Raw genomic sequence first — 19,957 nt, forward strand, 5'->3', positions numbered from 1 at the left:
TGTGAATAAAACTTAGTCTACTAAAAATGCTTTTGCTGAAAGGAGTTTCTTAAAAATTTTACTCAACTCATACCCTTTTGTGGAAATCTCTGTTTCAGAGAGCTCACACAAGGCTGTAACTGACCAGCAAAGCCCAAAAGACTGAATGGGTAGATGCAGGATGTGGATGTGTCTGCTCACCTTAGCAAGGCTTTTGACTGTCTCCCATAACAACCTCGTGAGCAAGCTCAGGAAGTTAGAAGAGTGGACAGTGAGATGGATTGAGAACTGGATAAACAACAGAGCCCAGAGGGTGGTGATCAATGGTGCGGAGTCCAATTGGAGACCTTAAACTCATGGAGTTCCCCAGAGGTCAGTGTTGGGTCCAGTCCTGTTCAACATCTTTATCAACGACCTGGATGAGAGGACAAACTGAGATGATTGGCTGATTCACCCGAAGGCTGTACAGCCATTCTTTGAGACCTGGGCAGACTGAAGAGCTGGACAAATAGGAACCTAATTAGGCTCAACAAGAACAAGTGTAGAGTCCTATACTTGGGAAGCAGCAACACCAGGTACCAGTACAGGTTAGGAGCCGACCTGCTAGAAAGCAGCTCTGTGGAAAAGGACCTAGGAGTCCTGGTTGAAAAGTAATCCATGGGACAGCAGTGTGCCTTTGTGTCCAAAAAGGCCAGTGGTATCCTGGGGTGCATTAAGAACAGTGTGGCCAGCAGGACAAGGGAGGTTTCCCTCCCCCTTTACTCTGCCCTAGTGAGAGACCCCTTGGAGTATTGTGTCTAGTTCTGTGCTCCCCAGTTCAAGAGGGACAGGGACTTACTTGAGAGAGTGTAACAAAGGGCTATGAGTATGATTAAGGGACTAAGGAAAGGTTGAGAGATCTAGGGCTGTTTAGTCTAGAGAAGCTTGAGAGGGGATTTATTAATGTATATAACTATCTGAAGGGTGAGTGTCAAGAAGGAGGGGCCAGTCTCTTTTCAGTTCTGCCCTGTGATTTGACAAGGGGCAATGGATGCAAGCTAGAGCACAGGAAGTTCCACCTCAACATGAGGAAAAACTTCAAGGGTGACGGAGCACGGGAACAGGCTGCCCAGAGAAATTGTGGAGTCTCCTTCTCTGGAGACTTTCATGACCCGTCTGGATGCATTTCTGTGTGATCTGCCCTAGGTGGTCCTGCTCTGGCAGGGAGATTGGACTCGGTGATCTACAGAGTTCCCTTCCAACCTCTAACATTCTATGATTCTATGAAAGAGTTTGCTTTGGTTTACTCCATCAGTTAAAGCAGTCTAAATTTGGAAATCATCTCGCCTCAAGAGTATCTCCTCAAAACTCTGTTTTTTGAAAGGAGATAAAAAGGATCTTTTCAGATGAAACTGTGCCTGAACTGTAGATACATGGTGCAAGAAATATTTAAAACACACATATGTAGTCAAGAAGCTATATGCTAGTTTTATTTGTAAAATACTTTTCCTAACAGCAAAATACTGTAATTTTAATTTATAAAAGTTAGCAAAAACGGATACATTTCTAACACAAACAAGAAAACTATTTCTACTTTTACTGAATTGTTCAATTCTCTCTTCATTATGGAAGCTGAAGGTATGTATCACACTAACAGATTTCAGTGCCAGACAGGTCATTCAATAAATATATCACTCTACCATTAAAATCTGTGAAGCACAGTGAAAAAACTTCACAAAACTACTGAAAAAATATAAGCATTTTTGTCTTTTTTCTGAGGTTTGGAACTAATAATATCTACAGACAATAAAGTTCTTCGCATTGACAAGAATAACCGTTTAGAACAGTAACAGCAGAATTTATTAGCAGTAAACCAGAATAACCAAGTTTCCAGTAAAACATTTGTAGTAAAAAAAAAATTAAAAAAAATCAGAAATTCAGCCTATTTCTTAAAACCTACAGAAGACTTCCAAAAGGAGGTGGTAGGGAAAACTTGCATTACTAGTTTCATATCTGATAAGACCTCTTTGTATCCTAACTTGCAAGAAAAAAACTGATCTTATGTTGTATATAATAAACACTGCTTGTTTGCTATGGAAAGAAGTTAAAGTGAGAACAAGTAACTTCACTATTTTATCCTACTGCTAACAAAAAAAACCAAACTGTGAAACCCTTGCCTTGGAGGAGACAAATTAAGTAAAAATCTTCTTCTGCTATGTACACAGGCATAGTTTTACAAGCCACAGTTACATCAACTTTCAGATTTGAAACTGGTTCCCTGTGTCAGTCTTCTCAGAAGCTTCTTTCTACACTCAGACATAATGCAAGTGGTAAGGCAAGTTCACGTGTGTCCTGGTTTGAGCCAGGATGAAGCCAATTTTCCTTTTATTGATTTTTTGTTTCCCTCAGCAATCTCTCTTTTAACTAGTAACAATTTTTCCAGCTAGTGGACTGATAATGCTGGACTGTTTATGTTACTGCTGAGACATCAAGGTCACTTTGCTCTGCGGCCTCAGATGCTAAAGGAGCAGAAAAGTCCTATCTGCAACTCTCCCTTAGGGAGGAGTGGACTAGATGGACAGCAACATTGACCAAAGTATTCTGTTCCATGTATCTACATAAGCTCGGTATAAGGTCAGAGATCACAGAAGACAATTTCCTTCCTGCTTTGTCTCCCCTTCTTTTCCATCCATGGCCGGCATCCAAGGAGGACTCCATCTATCCATCACCACTGATCCCTGGACTTGTGTTCCTGACTGTCATTAACTCTGCCCTCAGCTCCTGTCTGCTCTGCCGCTCTCTCCAGCAGCGCTCTGGGATGTTTTGGGACTGCTCACAGCTCAGGAGATGCTGTGGGAGTTGCTGGGGGCGGGGGGCAGTGATAGGGTTTTGCACATTCCTGAACCTATTTGTATGTATTTGTACATATTTTCTTTTATCATTAGTCTTTCATTAAAGCTGTCTAGTTTAGTTTTCAATCCAGAAAGTCTCTCTCCTTTATTCTCTCTCTCCTTATTCTTTCTCTCCTTCCCTACCTGGGTAGGAGGGGGAGGGGATCAAAAGCATTGTTGTCCCTGCTTTAATTGCCTATCCTGAGTCAAACCACGACAACGTGCCAGTTAGCCAACACGGAAAAAGTGAGAGGACTGTGTGACGGATGCTGGAAATACAAGTAACGGAAATATACCAAATACTTCCTCTTTTGAAAACGAAGCAAAACAAAACAACCCCCCAAAAGCCCCAAACAACAAAGAACCCACCCAACATAAAAAAGGCATTAACTTCTGACAGTTACTGCTGTTGAACTTCAACTTAAAATGAAACTGAGGGAGATGTGAAATTGAATATATTTAGTTATTAATTTTTATTTATTTTTTAGTTCAACATCCACGTAATTTTCCAAATTTGCACTACTAAATGTCAGTGTTGTGTGGACATAAAGGAACAGCAAGGGCATGAGTATTTATCATTGACAATAACTTCTTCCTCCAAGTGACAGAGGAGTTAATAAGGACTGTTTGCTGTGGATGCTTTTTTTTGTGCTTTTGTAGAGCTAATTCAGAGCAAAGAAAACATTACTAACTGTACTTACATTATTGTCTGCCTCTTGCCTTATCCTACAGCAACGACTGCTACAGCACGCAAAAAAAAAAAAGTGAGAAATATAACAAGTTAGCTACATGCAGGTTTGTTTTTTTCCTTTCTACATTAGATATTATGGCTTAAAATATCCGATTGTCCTCCCACATAATGAGACAGTTTAGCTGGCTATGAGTCTCCGCCCAAGCAGGGCCATTCTTTCCTCTCCACATTTCTATCTGCTTCTGCTGACTAGATGCACAGTGCATCTTTTGTACTCAGATTAATCATTCAGAGTCAATGAATCACAAGAAAGTGCTTTTAGGAGTGAGTACATTGCAAATGCTACAGGGAACAGTGGAAGTAATTTCCAAGGAACGTGAGGACTACTTATACAAGAAGTTACAGTTCTCAAGTCTTCTGCAAACTTTGCTCTCATGAAGTAATACTATTTAGTGCTGCTGACAACTCAGTAGAGTAGGACAACTCAATATAATAGGCTTCTACATGTGATTTCTAAAAACCTGCTAAATTAAGATTTGAGACACACGTTAGAGAGCTTCAGTCCATGAGATTGATAGTGTCACTTTCAAATGGCTTCACAGAAGTGGGACTCTGTGGAAGACTCTTTGCACTTGATGGCACTGCCGAGACTTTCCGGCGGATTCCAACCGTAGCCTTTTTATGGTCATGCCTGAGACTGCGGATTGTGCTGTTTATGGCAGCCACACACGCCTTCCAATCATAGCCAGTTTCCTTTAGATCAAACGATGGATAATTCTCTTGAAGAAAGTCTAAAAATTAAACAAGTATATAGCAGTGAGTTATCAATTATTTATGTAAGTCATATACTCCTTTTGGATGTAATTAAGCCAAAACAAGTGCATGCTACCAAACCAGGGCAGCTAGGCATATTACAAGGCTTCAGCAAAGCTAGAGGGCAGATATTTTTCCCCCTCTTTATGTTTCATTTAGAAATGAGTAGCTAAAGGTCTAAGCGTAAAAACAAAATATACAGAGAAAGCATGTGGTGTTCATTCCTTGAAGTCCTGAGTAATTTCAGCTTCTACTGTGGTCAACCAGAGCAAAGAAGTTTCAGGCTCCATTTCAGAATGACCAGTATTTGGCAGGACCAAGCTCTCCTTCAGAGGATCTCTGACAACTATGTTCACTAAAATGAAACACAGTAATTCAGCATAACACAGCTGTAGAGGAACAACAGTGACAGGAAACCTGCAAGAGCTTGTTCTGTACCATACTGCAACCAGATCAGTAAGCAAATACTTGAGCTCAGTAGCAATGGGATAAATAAGGTAAGACTAAGCACGTTTCTCCCCTTCTACAAGTAAAATGAGTAGCTTTAAAACAGATTTTAACTTTTACTTTTTAATTACAGAGTTGTAATTGTCCTTTGGAGCTTAGCTAAATTACATGTTTTCTTTAAGTCAGCCCATAAATAAGCAACAAAAAGGAATTCTCAGATGTAATTTCAAATTAAAGGCAATATTGCAGTATCTCTGGTTGACCTATCTAGCTCCTGTATGAAGAAATTATCCCAAACACTCTCCAGAATCCTCTGGGGCTTCCATCTCCCATTGTGTTGCCCTTTTCAAACAGATGCCATGGAGACTGAGTTTTTTCCTATGAAACACTTTTGTGATCTGCAGACTTCTTTGAGTTTTTAAGATGTAACTTCATCTACTTTCTCTCAATTTGTTCCACTGCTTGCCCTATTCTCTGTCAGAACCGTTTCACAGACTTAGTGCTGAAGCTCTGTGGTTTTTCAAAGGATATAATGTTAATCACTCTTGCTCATTTCCCCACATTGTCATTTAAACAGAGACTTCCTTACTTACCTCTGAGAGCATTAATTCTGTTGAAGTCCAGTGGGCTCATTCCACGTTCAAGATTACCATATACATTGCTTTTTACCAGCACATCTTCAGTGAACAGATGACGAATTAGGTAGCGAGCTGACAACTCTGGCCGAGACTTCCCCTTAGCTACATAAATGACTGAGAAAGGCAACTGAACATTGCGCCATGGACTGCCAAGATGTTCTAGAAAGGACACCAGAGAGAGACAGACAGAAATTTTACTTATCCAATACCGACCATGTTTCAAAGTGGCTGTATTACACTAAAACTAGGATGCAAAAAGTTCTCCCCAGAACTGCTCTACTTGCTTGGAAAGACCAGAGCAAAACCATAATGCTACAGCTAATACTAAAAAGCAATAGATTGTAGACCTGTGTCCAGGTAGCCAAAAAAAACAACTTTACAGCAACGTAACAGCATTTCTGATATGCTTCCAGCAATGCTAGCAATGTAACCTGCATTATTAATGCTTGTTTTCTGAATTGTTTTCATCTTATGATGCTATTCCTATTACATAAGTAAATAAAAGTTCTGCTATTTCAATGCTGCTGAGATCCTGTAAGTAGGAACTGAAAACAGAGTGAATATTTTTTAACTACTTCAATCTGACTGCACTGCAAGCATTAAAAAACAAGCAAGCAAACAAAAAACACCCTGTATAGAAAATCAGGAGGCCAGTGAGATCACAATACTACTAACAAATCTTGGGTGCAGAAGTAGATCTGATAGAACCCCAAACTGATAATAATATAATAAATTATTTCCAAGGGCAACTACTCTCAGCTCATTTTCCTTGAAACTCCCTTAGTGTCATCACATGCTGCACATGGAATTTTTTCCAAATGCATTAGTATAATGTGCATTTTTATTGGGGGGGGGGGAAAAAAAGCTCCTCGCTTTAAGATTTTTATTGTCCTAAATTGTCAGTTTTACAGAAAGGTGTGCTTTTTTCTGAAATTGCAATACCATTCAACAGATACTCTGAGCTAGCTTATTCCATGAAGGTACACTATCTGTAAAATTAGAAAACAAATGGGTAATTGTGAAATAATTATTGAAAATAATTATTCAGAGAAACTGAACAGAGAATCTTAAGAGATGAACTTTACAGTCTTGCACTGGATATGCATTATGGGGCCCTGGTAGATGTAAGCACATGTTCTGTTACCCAGATAATGTTCTTGTTTGCTCCCATGAAGATTTACTCTGTGTGTACAGACCATGTGATTGCCTTCAGAGGAAGGGTAACATAGTTCCACAAATCCCTTTACTGCACAATTGCCACCTACAATAGCATCTTCTGCTTCTCAATGACCATTGAAAATGTAAACACACAAGTCCAGAAGATGAAAATTTCTTAGTTTACCCATGGGTTCCAAAGACTGTGGTTTCTTGACGGAAGGTGTGTGGAAAGTTTCTGGAACCTTATCCAATCCTGAATTCTGCAATGTGTCAGTTGTGGAGCTGGTAATTTTCTGAGAGTTTTGAGAACTGCCTTCACTATCTTCATTATAATTTAAATCTACACAATGAGATGCATCTGGAGCATCAGACACTTTTTCTTTCCCTTCAGCTTCCTCCTGAAAAATTAAATTAGGTTAGCACATGCACTGGAAGAAGTCTATTAGTTTCCTACTTAGTGTTTCTTTTCAATTCCCATTTAGTATAAATTAGATTCCAGACATTCACAATACAGTTACTCCTGAATTTCAATCATGAAAACCACAGGTGAAACATATACTAAATATTCAGAGACTTGCAGAAAGCTTTTTAGAAGCACAAGCAAATGGAGTTTCAAGTGTTTTAGGAGTGATGTTTCAGTCAATATAAAGTCAAAATGCATGGCTGGACATACCTGAAGGAAAGCCTGTGAAAACAGTGCCAGAAGCTACATGTCTAAGCTCACAATCAAATTTGACATTACTTCTGGGCAACAACTGCAGAGGTTTCCTTTTAGTACCCTATGCTTATATATCCCCTTACTGAATGCTGGACACAGGAGGAAGAAGAGGCAGAGCAAGAGTATTCCCCATATGGAACTAGTGCTGCAGTCTGCAGGCCTATGCTGAGCAGTACAAAGACAGAACCCAAGGAATTTCCAGTTGGAGCACTTGTATGATCAGGGGTCTAAATAATTCATTAAATAAGCACAAACTTAGTACTTATATATTACCATCTTGAGACAACTTACTGGGTTTATTTTTGTTTCAGAGCGTAAACAGCGGATCATAGCATTGACATTTGTGATACAGGTTTTCCAGTCTTTTCCGTGCTCAGTCAAATCATAGCTTGGAAAGTTAGTTGCAAGAAATTCTGCATATAAAATGTAGAAAATTCTTTAAGCTTTGTGACAAAAAACAGTATTTAGAAGTATTCTAATTTAGAAAGAGCTAAGAAATACTTCATGTTTACTGTTTCCACTTAGAAGCTTTAGATTTCCAGATTTAATTGAAGAAAGATTCAGAAATCATGTTCTGAAGCTAAGCAGCACTATGAATTTAAGATGTGCAGTGATACTTTTTTTAAGTGTTGTGAATAATGCTTTTATAATTAAGCATTTCCCTGTAGAATTGGAGGAAAGGTGTGATTTACGCTATTGACTTTAAAAAACCCACAAACCCACGAAATACAGAAACAGGGTAACGCTGATGCTGCAACTACTTCACATGGCTTAAATAAAATCCCAGTCTTTGAATAGGAAGGAGATGTATAGGTTCACACATATGTGCCATGGCATCTGTTTAAGTGGCTTGACATTTAAAAAAAAATAATTCTCTCCCCATCTTCACCATTTCTCAAACAGACAAGAAAAGTGAACTTAAAAGGAACAGAAAGTATTTAAGAATCGCCAGTTAGTGTTCATCCTGAATATACCATGGCCATAAATAAACCAAACCAAACTCAAAACAATCAATCCAACAACAACAACTAAAAAACAACTCACAAAACCCACACCACACATAAACACAATATAAGTTGTAATGAAAAAATTAGGAACAGTTATCAACAACTGATGAACATGAAGCACACAAAATGAAGAGAAATCACAGAAACATACAGAAAAGGACTCCTTGTAAGTGAAAACCTTTGTTAAGTATTAAAGAAGTAAACCTGTGCATTTTGAAAGGTAACATACCTCTTACTGCAGCAGTTTTGTTTGGGTCCAATGTCCTGCGCCCTCGTGCACTCACTCCCATAATGCTGCACAGTAAGGTCTCCTTGGGGAACAAGACACGAACTAAGTAGCGTGCTGCGTACTTTGGCTTCGTCTTTTGCCGAGCCTTCATCAAATAGTTGCCAAGAACTTTTACATTTCTCACTGGGTCACCAACAAACTCTTTTGTGAAACAAAAACATTGAAAGAAAAAAGAAGAAAAAAACAAAGCAAGTTGTTAAAAAAAGAATACTTTTCAAACTCTTTCTCTTGACCTCTATAGCACTATCCATATATGTTTGCTACTGCAACTAACTTGATTATGTATTACTTACCTTTGCTCTTACAAAAGCAGCTTTATATTGGAATGGTAGCAGAAATATCTTTTAATTAATATTTTAATTCACATAACTAACTGAAATAACTATACCCAAGAAAACACATTAAAACATTATACTGCCAAGTCATACAATGTTTACAAATTTACAGATAGGTATCTGAGTATTTCACCTACTATTAATGCAGCTCTTCAGCTGTATGAACTTATTTTCTAGACTAAAAGCAACCAAAAACTCATAGCCCAGCCTTCCACATAACTCAGAGCATTTATATTTCAGAAATAAATGCATTAGTTTTAAAAACATGTGCTAGTTTATATGTGCTTGCTTATTATAACAGAGTGATCTATGGAATTATTTGTTTTCTGTGGAATTAAGTACTTTTTAAGAAACCAAACACTGGAGGATTTGAGGATAGAAAGGTTTTTTCACTGATAAAATCCCTCACAAGAAGAAAACTGGTATTTCCTTTGCATATATAAGGCAAGTTGCTTTCTTAAATGCAAAACATGTATACAGGCATATGCCTCACTTAACTTTACTGGCTATCTCTTTTGTCTTTTTAAAACTATGCATAGCTTGCACACATTACTTATGACATACACATAGGTTAACAATAGTTTACATCAAGAGTACCAAGAGAGAAAAAGAGGGCCTAGTTTTCAAACAACCCAAAGCATGTACTGTAAATCAAAGGCTTCTGGTAGGCTATACAACTATATACACTGCAGAGGTTTTTAAGTAATCCCTGGCATAATAGAAATTCCTACAACCTTTGTTTTAAGAGTTTTAAACAGTATCCTGTTACAGAAATGCTTGTAAGGCAGCCAGCTCTGCTCCATTACTTCTGCTAAATAACAATGAAGAGATTTCTTCAGGCATTTTTTTTATGCTAGTGGCAATTTTTTAGCCTTCGTTTCTGAGTATTTATTACAAAGGAACTCACCAAAGCTAGGATTGATGGAGGCTGAAGATGGTATTTCTCTACTGATGTTCACACCCCCAGACGCATTTCTGTAGTTCACCACCGCAGCCTTATTTCCCAAATCAGTCTCAGATGGTGCTGGCGCCGATGATGATGCCACTGGTGAAGATGCAACATTGACTGTACTTTCCACAACACTGGCTACAAGATTTGATCGTGGAGAAAGGTCAGGCATCCCATTTGTTGCTCTGTATGATGAATGTAATGAATGTGTAGAAACTATAGTGGGAAGTGGTGGGCTCTGCCTATGAACAGGCTGCTGCAATTCAAACTGAAGGCTCTGTGGAACATGTTTCATTGGGGAATTGACCTGAGGATGCCCATTCTGCAAAGCAACCCTTATGACTGGGCTATGCCTTCCCTGGCTTGATGAAGGGAGAAGACCTGATTCCCTTTCCATGCTTTTTTGCACTCTTATTTTTGCTTGAGGCAAATGACTGGAACTTCTGTATGTAAATCCAACTGGTTTCTGCAAATATGATTCAAAAAACAATCAAAATGTTAAATTAGACACATCTGGTCATTTTTTTATTTTGCAAACCAGGAATACTACATTTTAATAATAATACTATTGGCAACAGAGTCTTCATTGAAGTAGTCATTGTAATGAAGTCAGTGATACTACTTTTTAGCCTTCCCTCTATTTTATTCTGACTTGTAATTCCAACACTAAGAATTTACTGGTCAGCTTCAAAATTTCTCAAGTTTTTTCCACCTTGGGTGCTGGAACAATTATTTTCTAAAAAGCCAGAGAAATATATAATGAGAATGGCAGCCTTTGTAAAGGCTCTTAAAAAAGGCTCTTTAAAAATAGAAGAGGCAAAATAAAATTTAAAATTTGTCAGCCATTGAACCAGTCTCCTGAATTTTTAAGGTATGTCTCCACTGCCATGTTAGCTTCTTTTTAGACAAGAAAAAAAACAATTCACTTTCTCTCCAGCTGCCTTTTCAATTCTTTACTTGCTAGCTAAAAACATTAAAAATTCAGATCTTCTCTACAATGGAAGATTCCAAAGAGACAGACAGGCTAAGCTTTCCACCATTTGAAGTACTTCTATTAAACATATGCACCCTAAAGCATACAGTCTAGATCAAAATACAAGTCACTAAACAGGAGCTACCAAATGTACCTGACACTTGTGGGTTTGGGTTTAGTTTTGGAGGTTTTGTTTGTCTGTTTGCTTGTTTTGTTTATTTGCTTTTGTTTATATATCTGATAGTATTCCACTCTTGTAACTTAAAAATCTACAATCTGAAGAAAGGCTATATGCCTGAAGTTTATCCATTTCTCCAGCTATTCGAGTTGATCTAATAATAATTAAAAAAAAAAATAGTACCTTTACCACCAACCCTTCCTCATTTATATCCTTAGAACATCACAGGTACAACAATGGTACACCTACAAAAAAATCTACAGCACTCCTGATGGTTATAAAGTTCTAGCAGAACCTAAGAAAATGGTTGGCAGATTGCATTTGCTGGCTTCCCTCTTACAACCTACAGTGATAAAAGCCTTCTTCAAAAAAAACAGTGCAGGTCACTTAATCTGAACATTAAAGCAGATACCATACCAAAAGCCATACCAACACAATCAGAGGGGAGGGTAAGAGTGCAGAGTTCACAGAGTCCAAGCATAGCTGACAAGACCAGTTTGCTCTCTGCACCTCATATTTTGGATGTGTAGACAGTACGAACTTGGAGTCATCAACAGAAACGCATTTCCAAATAAAAAGTAGTATCCTATTGGTATCTGACACACACGAGAATGTAATCACTTTTACTCACCCTTAAAGCAAATGACCTTACTGATGTCTTGACATCTCCTGACAGCAGGATCACCTCTGCCACATTAAAATCTTTACAGCATTGTTGACATTGAAAGGCCATTACGGATTACACGACCTTCTTAAAAAATTATCTGTTGTTTCTCTTTTAAAAGAGTATTGTTGTCTCCTTAGTTAGCAGTAGATTAACCATATAGGAACAAAACAGGTTGTGTGTACTCAGTATCAGACCTTCTTAGAAATTTTTAAAAAGGCATTTTATTAGAAAAAATACAATCCTATACCATAATGGATGTGACAACACACTCCTGAGATCTAAAAATCAGTTAGTCAATTGACCTAGACTGTGTGAGTGATGCATAAACTCTTTTCTAACTGCAGAAACAAATCACAGAATCATAGAATTGTTAGAGTTGGAAGGGACCTTAAAGACCACTGAGTTCCAACTCCCCTGCATCGGCAGGGACACCTCCCTCTAGATCAGGTGGCTCGGAGCCCCATCCAGCCTGGCCTTGAATGCTTCCAGAGATGGATCTTCCACAGCTTCTCTGGGAAGGCTACTCCAGTGTCTCGCCATCCCCACACTAAAGAATTTCCTACTGACCCCTAACCTAAATTTCTCCTCTTTCAGTTTAAAACCATTACCTCTTGTCCTCTCACTACAAGCCGTTGTAAAAAGTCCCTCCCCAGCTTTGCTATTGGCCCCCAAATGATGCAGTACACCACATCTTGTAAAGCATCAACACCAATACAGTCAAGTTTAAGACATAACCTACAGAGTTAATTTATGTTTCTTCTGATAAACCAGAATTCTACAGCACTTATCACAGCATTCTGAATTTGATGGGGGCCACTGGCCAATCTGTGACCACTGGTGAACAACAACACAGGAGACTGAAGCTGGCAATTTAATTGCAATTGATTTTAAGACTACAATTTTGCTACTAATTTTGACGTTAGTGAAAGGCAAGGATTTTTTAAAAAATAAATATTAAAAGAAGTGAGAGAATTACAGGAAAAATAAACATCTGGTATCTTTAATACTCACAGGTTTGAGCAACAGGGGCTTTACACGAGTACGCTGCATTTCTGAGACCTTCCGATAAAGCAGGTCAAATTTTTTGTCCAGTTTCTGAATTGCATCATACATGGCCTGACAACAAACATAAGAGTGAAAAAAGTATTGTTTTACAAGAACCCAATTTAAATATGAAGAAAACAAGGAAGTTAAATTAAGGGCAGAATTCCCTCTCTAAAACTGTAGATAATCTTTACATTCTCTAAGCATATTAAAGACCAACATAAATACAAAGTGCAAAAAAGAATGGTAAATATCACAGTAAAAAGAATTCTCAGATAAGCTTACTTCTGTGATTCTAAAGGCACTTACAGGTTTTTCTTCCTGCTTCCAGCAGATGTTTTATTTTTACCTATTTGGTATGTTTTGTTTTACATTGAAAAGCTACTGCCAAGCTCTAAAGTAAGTTAGGTATTATGATATGCTATTTTAAGTCATAATAAGTTTCCAAGTACATAGGTAAAAGACTTATAGGCAGCTACCAAAATTGTGATTTCTGTATCACCAATGGAAAGTATATTTCGAAAAGTACAATCTGTAAATTAAAAGTCCTAACTGGAATTGAATGTGGCCAGAGAGAAAAGACAATAAGAAGAGCTTCTGTGAATACACAGGTGACAAAAGGAGGGGGAAGGAAAATGTGGGCCTACTGCTGAATGAGACTGGCAACCTAGGTAACAAAGGACACTGAAAAGGCTGAGGTATTCAATGCCACCTTTGCCTCAGCCTTTACTAGCAAGATCAGCCTTCAGGAATCCCAGGTCCCAGGGAAAAAGCCTGAGCAAGGAAGACACGCGCTGGAATAGATCCTGGTCAGGGAACACTTAAACTAACTGGACATACATTAAGTCCAAGGTGCATCCACGAGTGCTGAGGGACCTGGTTGATGTCATTGAGAGGCCACTTTTCATAGACTTTGATCAATCATGGTGCACAGAATAAGCATGCAAAGACTTGACAAAATCAGATGTCACTTCTATCTTGAAGGAGGGCAAGGAGAAGGACTCAGGGAACTACAGGCCAGTCCTTCCATCCCTGGGAAGGTAATGGAGCAGCTAATTCTGAAAACCACTTCCAGGCACATGAATTTAAAGAATATCATCATATCATGTAGTCACAGCATGCCTTCACGACGGGGAAGTCATGGCTGATCAATCTGATAAACTTCTATGATAAAATGACTGGCCCGGTAGATGAGAGCAGTGTATTGTCTACCAGGGCTTGAGGAAGGCCCTCCATATTGTCTCCTGTAAGGTTCTCACAGACAAGCTGCTGATGTACAGGTTGGATGAGCAAACAATGACGTGGACTGAAAACAAAATGAATGGCTAGGCCCAGAGGGTGGTGATCTGCAGCACAAAGTCTAGTTGGAGGCCAGTCACTAGTGGTGTACCTCAAGGGTCAAAACCAGGTCCAATCCTGTTTAAGCTTTTCATTAATCATCTGTATTATGAGCAAAGCATACCCTCAGCAAGTCTGCAGATGACACTAGACCAGCAGGAGTAGATGATACATCAGAGGGTCATGCTGCCATACAAAGGGACATCAACAGGCAGGAGAAGTGGGCCAACAGGGAACCTCATGAAGTTCAACAAGAAGGGCAAAGTCCTGCACCTAAGGAGGGACAAGGCCAGGCATCAGAACATACTGGGGGCCACCTAGCTGGAAAGCAGCTTGGCAGAAAAGGACCTGGGATCTCCTGGTAGTCACTAAGTTGAACACAAGCCAGCAACATGCCCTTGCCACAAAGGTGGCTAATGGTACCCTGGCCTGCATTTGGCAAAGTGTTGCCAGCAGCTTGAGGGACGGGATCCTTTCCCTTTACTCAGCACTGGTGAGCCTGTACTTGGGGTGCTGGGTCCAGCTCTGTGCTCCCCAGTACAAGAGAAATGTGGACATTACTAGAGAAAGCCCAGCAAAGGGTCACAAAGATGATGAAGGAACAGAAGCATTTCTCCTATGATGAAAGGCTGAAAGAGCTGGGACTGTTCCACCTGGACAAGAGAAAGCTTAGGGGCAAACCTCTTCAATACATGCAAATACCTTACAGGAGGGTGCAGAGGACGGAGCCAGGCTCTTTTCAGAGGTACCCAGTGGCAGGACCAGAGGCAATGGGCACAAACTGAAACAGGGGAAGTTCCCTCTCAACAACAGGAAACCATTTTTTTATTGTGAGGGTGACTGAGCACTGGCACAAGTTGCCCAGGAAGGTTAGAGTCTTCATCCTTAGAGATATTCAAAAGCCATCAGGGCATTGTCCTAGGAAACTAGGTCTAGATGACTCTGCTTGAGCAGGGGGGGTTGGACAAAGCTGACCTCCAGAGGTGCCTTCCAACCTCAACCCGTCTGTGATTCTGCAAAAATGAGAGAGGGGGTAAATGATGTATGGAAAACTCAACTCAGCCATGCCTTTCAGAACAAACATGGTATTGAAATAAATTGCATACCCATTTTTAATAATCACAGAATGAAAGATAAAGGATTTGAAAAAAGCCTATATATTTTATTGAAAGTGTCTGATCTGCAGTCAACCCCCAAGATAAAGGTTTTTTTCAGATGTTAAAAATGTGTGTTGCCTTACTAAAGGAATCAGGTATAAACTTTTGAACAGTATTACTGTAAAGGCCCAGTTTTTCAGACATAAAAGCCAGATAAATTAAAGCATTCAAAGTCCATCAGTTACTATTACACATTACTGTGAGATGTAGAAAGTTCCTTCTTCAGTGTTTCCCGGATATAGAAACTCAAATATGATGCTTACACAGCAGTTAGACATACACTTTGTGCCATGTCAGTATAAAGGATTACATAACAGAATATTATTCTAGTATTGAAAATACGTATCAGGCACATCATCAGCTATTACTGCAAAAAACACACAAGGACTTTATAACTGTATGAGTTACAAAGAGGAAAGGTGTCTTCAACTAACTAAAGCAATTTATTTTGTTGATCTACAGCATCATTAGACAGACTTTTTTTAAAAAAACATATGGCTATGAAAAGAGAACTGCTAGGTAGATTTGTAGTAGATAGAATTCCAAATTATTTTCAATTTTATCAAAACCAACAGTTAGGTTTCAATATGACAGCTACCTTTTAAAAATATTAAACATCCTTAGACAGGAGAATCTGTAAATCTTCCCAAGATTTAGAAATATGTCAAAGGAACACTAAAAAACCTTAAAACAGTCTGGACAGCAGCTGCATTATTAAAAGGCTACACATAGCCCTAGGGCAGATTTACTGAGAAGAGGGGGTAACAGTGGGGGAAAGAGAAGGAAAAGGGCTAGTAGGCAGCAGAAGAGACTGCAGCTTCTGATTAGCACTACTTGCCAGAGCACACATTCCCAGACTAGCGGTAAGAATGTTAGTCACACAACCTCAGTCAATTTTCTTCCACAGCAATCCTGAATATACGCTTAAGGAGACTTACAAGATATTACTACATGGCTACGAGCCACTCATGAATTATATACTCCAGAAACCAAGGCCTGAATATCTTCTAGTCAACAGAGTACTCTGACTCCAGAGTCAAGTAAGTGCTCACCTGAATAAACATAGGATGCTTTTAATTTTCAATTAAATGATTTTCAATCTTGCCAGGTACCACTTCAAAAGTCAAAAGCAAAGAACTGGCCAAAACACGCTGCCAGGATTTTGGCACGCTTTTGGGAATTCTTGTATACTTTCAAAAGCTGAGTGTGTGTGACATTATGATCTTTCCCATTACTGTGAAGTCCCTCCCAACAAATCACTAGATTCTACCTTTTGTCTTAAAGCTTAACATTTGAAACGTATTCTTGCCAGCTATGGCATGAAAAGTTCAGAGAATATGAGTAAATTTTTTTTTTCTCACTGAAAGGATTTTTTTCATTGAAAATATTGAAGGTAAGTGGGCAACTAACAAATTAACAACCAGGAAGGCTGAAGACATGAAGACATAGGTTCTCAAATATAGATTGCGAATCTTCCTGAAATTTAATTAAAGTTGTTTAAATGCCATCTCAGAGATAAAGAAAAAAAGTACCTGGCAATAACTGAGGACTTCCATAAGAGTTTTCTGCTGATGTCCACTGTAGGAGGCTTCAGTGTAGGAAGCTTCAGATACAATACTCCCCTTGTTCATTAAAATACAAAAAAGAGTGTAAGGTAACAAAACAGACACCATCTCACGATATTGCTTTAAGCAAATAAATCCCAACTTCAAACCCCACGTTATTTTAATCTATCCCAAAACATGCAATCCCAAAGCAGCTTTTCAGAGACAGTCAAACAAAAATTTACTTACACATTCATAGTCTGGTTCATACTCATAAATTACACCATCACTATCTTCATATTCTCCTTCCCTCGTTCTCATCTGGGAAATAATATAAATAACTTTTAATGTTTTACATAATGAAAGAATACAAAATAGAAACTACAGACAGAATCTGTTAGGAACCCAAGGTGGACACTTTCAGTTGTAGCTCAAAGAGTTGTGGACAATGGAGTTAAATCCAGTTGGTGGCCAGTCATGGATGGTGTGCCCCAGGGCTCAGCACTGGGGCCACTCCAGTTTAACATCTTTATCAGTGAACTAGATGAGGGGATACAGTGCACCCCTAGTAAATTTGCAGATGATGCTAAGCTGGGTGGAAGTGTTGATCTGAGGGTAGCAAGACTCTGCAGATCGATCTAGACAGTCTTGATTGATGGGCCAAGGCCAACTGTATGAGTTTCAATAAGGCCAAATGTTGAGTCCTGCACTTTGGCCACAACAACCCTCAGCAGCACTACAGGCCTGCAGAGGAGTGGCTGGAGAGCTGCCCAGCAGAGAGGGACCTGGGGGTGCTGTTTGACAGCCGGCTGAATATGAGCCAGCAGTGTGCCCAGGTGGCCAAGAAGGCTAATGGCATCCCATCATGTGTGAGGAACGGTATGGTCAGCTGGGCAAGGGAGGTGATCCTGTACTTGACCTTGTGAGGCCACACCTCAAGTACTGTGTTCAGTTTTGGGTCCCCCACCACAGAAAGGACATTGAGCTACTAGAGTGTGTCCGAAGGAGGGCAACAACGCTGATGAAGGGTTTGGGGCATATGTCTTACAAAGAGCAGCTAAGGAAGCTGTCCTGTTAAGCCTGGACAAAAAGGAGGCTGAGACACCTTAATCACTCTCTACAACTATCTTAAAGGACGTAAAGAAGTGGGGATCAGTCTGTTCAATGAAGTTACAAGTGATAGGACAAGAAGTAATGGCCTGATGTTGCACCAGGGGAGGTTTAGATTGGATATTAGGAAGAATTTATTCACAGAAAGGGTTATCAGGCATTGGAACAGGCTGCTCAGGGCAGTGGTGGAGTAACCATCCCTGGACATATTTAAAGAGTTGTAGAGACATAGTACTTAGGCATAAAGTTTAGTTAAGGACTTGTCAGTATTAGGTTGATGGTTGCACTCGATGATCTTTAAGGTCTCTTCCAACCAAGGTAGTTCTTTGATTCTGTATTCTCTCCCCTGGCTACAAAAGGGCCCAAGGAAGTGAGGCTTAACACAGTCATCTCATTTATATGCCTGTGGCTAGGTCATATGAATACCCACTTGACTTTTTGTTTAGCAGTATCTTATTCTGGTTTAACATAAACCTCTTGCAAATTTCTATAATAATAAATATTTTTGTCTGGTTATTCTAAGGGCAGAACTTTCTCATCTAACTATACGTGTACTATATAGGCAAGCCTATGCAATTATGAGACTTGATGTAGATTTTTACATTAGTTTAAATAAATAAATTTCGAAAAAAATAACATCTATTTCAATGGGTATAACTCTGCACGCAGAAGCTGTAAAAATGTCTGCTCATAAGCCAAAAGATGTTATTTTTTTACAGCATGAAACTGTTTTAAGCAGGAATCAACAGTGCCATCACCTGGCCAACTCCGACATTTTTCTTTCACAGGATGAGAACAGTTCCTGTCTCCCATAATCAATGACTTCTTTTGTTGTAGCTGTTTTGCATTGGTCTTTGCTTTGGTTTTGTTTGGTTCGTTGGTTGTTTTTGTTGTTCTTGGGAGTGTGTGGGTTGGTGTTGGTTTTGTTTTACAACAAACAGAATTAAACAATGGAGCTACTTTTACAGCATGTAAAGACATCTTGACTTTTGAATTTAAGAATTAAGCTTTGTATGGTGACATGGACTAAGCTTCAGACTGCCTCAAGTTAAAAATATACATAGTCTTTCTTTGGACAGCCTTGTTCGTGGAGGCAAATCCTTATTCAACATTAAGTTCCAATTCTTATTACTTGAAATTGCACAAAGACATTTTTAATGAAAAAATAAGAGCACCTACATGGGAAATTAGTATAAGTTATTCTCTGCTGTACACTAGCTGTTGTTATACACGTACTGTATTCAGCACAAAGTTTTACTCCTGCTTCTACTAGAAGCTTCTATGCAGTACATGGATATCCTACCCTCTTTTTTTTTTTTTTATTGGGATGTCCTCCAATGAGCGTACAAAAGTGAAGGAAAAATTACATTACAAATGACATTGAAACTGGACTCGGAACAAAGGGCTACTGTTTAGCAAAACATACCACATTCTGTCCCACTAAAGGAGGGGCAAGTCGTTTTCTTTTATTATGTGAAAACACAAAATCCATTTTTTCAGGGCTGTGCCCATTTCCCCGCTGCATATTTGCAGAATGGCTCATTTGTGATGCCACTTGGTCAGCCAGCACTGATAAGCCTTCGCTTCCTGGAAAAGGAGAAAGTAAAGCACATCATCAGGTTTCCCAGTTCACTTGACTAAAAAACATTTCACTACAAAACCCATGCAGTCCCCCATTATTATTTTTTTTTTGCTTTTAAACTGCTTGCTTATTTTAAATTTTGTTTACTAGATATTATTAAACTTATTAATTCAATTTATTCAGATCAAAAAATTGGTGAATTCAGTTTCATATTCTTTTCTTCCAAACTCTAGATTCCATTTCATTTCCCTGACTTTTCACTTTTGATTCTCTGTTCACATTTCCGTATCTAACTGCATGAATCACAGATTCAAAACCCCTACAAAAACAATTAATTGAAATTCAGGCAACACACCTACAATGTAAAACACAGGTACCATTTCCTTAGTTCTCAGCTGTCCCTTCCCTACACATGCAGGTTCCCCACCAGTTTTGTCACTGAAGCATTGTGCAACAAAAAAAACTTGCTC

General features: G+C 39.0%; 1 protein-coding gene across 2 annotated transcripts in view; it reads right to left on the reverse strand.

Annotated features, from left to right (window-relative positions):
• Nucleotides 1-1,795: 1,795 nt before the first annotated feature.
• BEND2 (BEN domain containing 2) overlaps nt 1,796-19,957 on the reverse strand; it is a 28,298-nt gene continuing 10,136 nt past the window's right edge. For both annotated transcript variants that reach the window (XM_051641420.1, XM_051641428.1), the window contains exons 3-12: nt 19,332-19,492; nt 17,045-17,116; nt 16,784-16,873; nt 12,724-12,828; nt 9,853-10,360; nt 8,551-8,751; nt 7,606-7,727; nt 6,781-6,994; nt 5,394-5,597; nt 1,796-4,331 (exon numbers count right to left, since the gene is read on the reverse strand). In XM_051641420.1, coding sequence (XP_051497380.1) covers nt 4,099-4,331; nt 5,394-5,597; nt 6,781-6,994; nt 7,606-7,727; nt 8,551-8,751; nt 9,853-10,360; nt 12,724-12,828; nt 16,784-16,873; nt 17,045-17,116; nt 19,332-19,492 — 1,910 coding nt within the window. In that variant the 3' untranslated portion in view covers nt 1,796-4,098. The remainder of the gene's footprint in view (nt 4,332-5,393; nt 5,598-6,780; nt 6,995-7,605; nt 7,728-8,550; nt 8,752-9,852; nt 10,361-12,723; nt 12,829-16,783; nt 16,874-17,044; nt 17,117-19,331; nt 19,493-19,957) is intronic.

The sequence above is a fragment of the Apus apus genome, chromosome 1 (genome assembly GCF_020740795.1).
Source record: "Apus apus isolate bApuApu2 chromosome 1, bApuApu2.pri.cur, whole genome shotgun sequence".
Lineage (NCBI taxonomy): Eukaryota > Metazoa > Chordata > Aves > Apodiformes > Apodidae > Apus > Apus apus.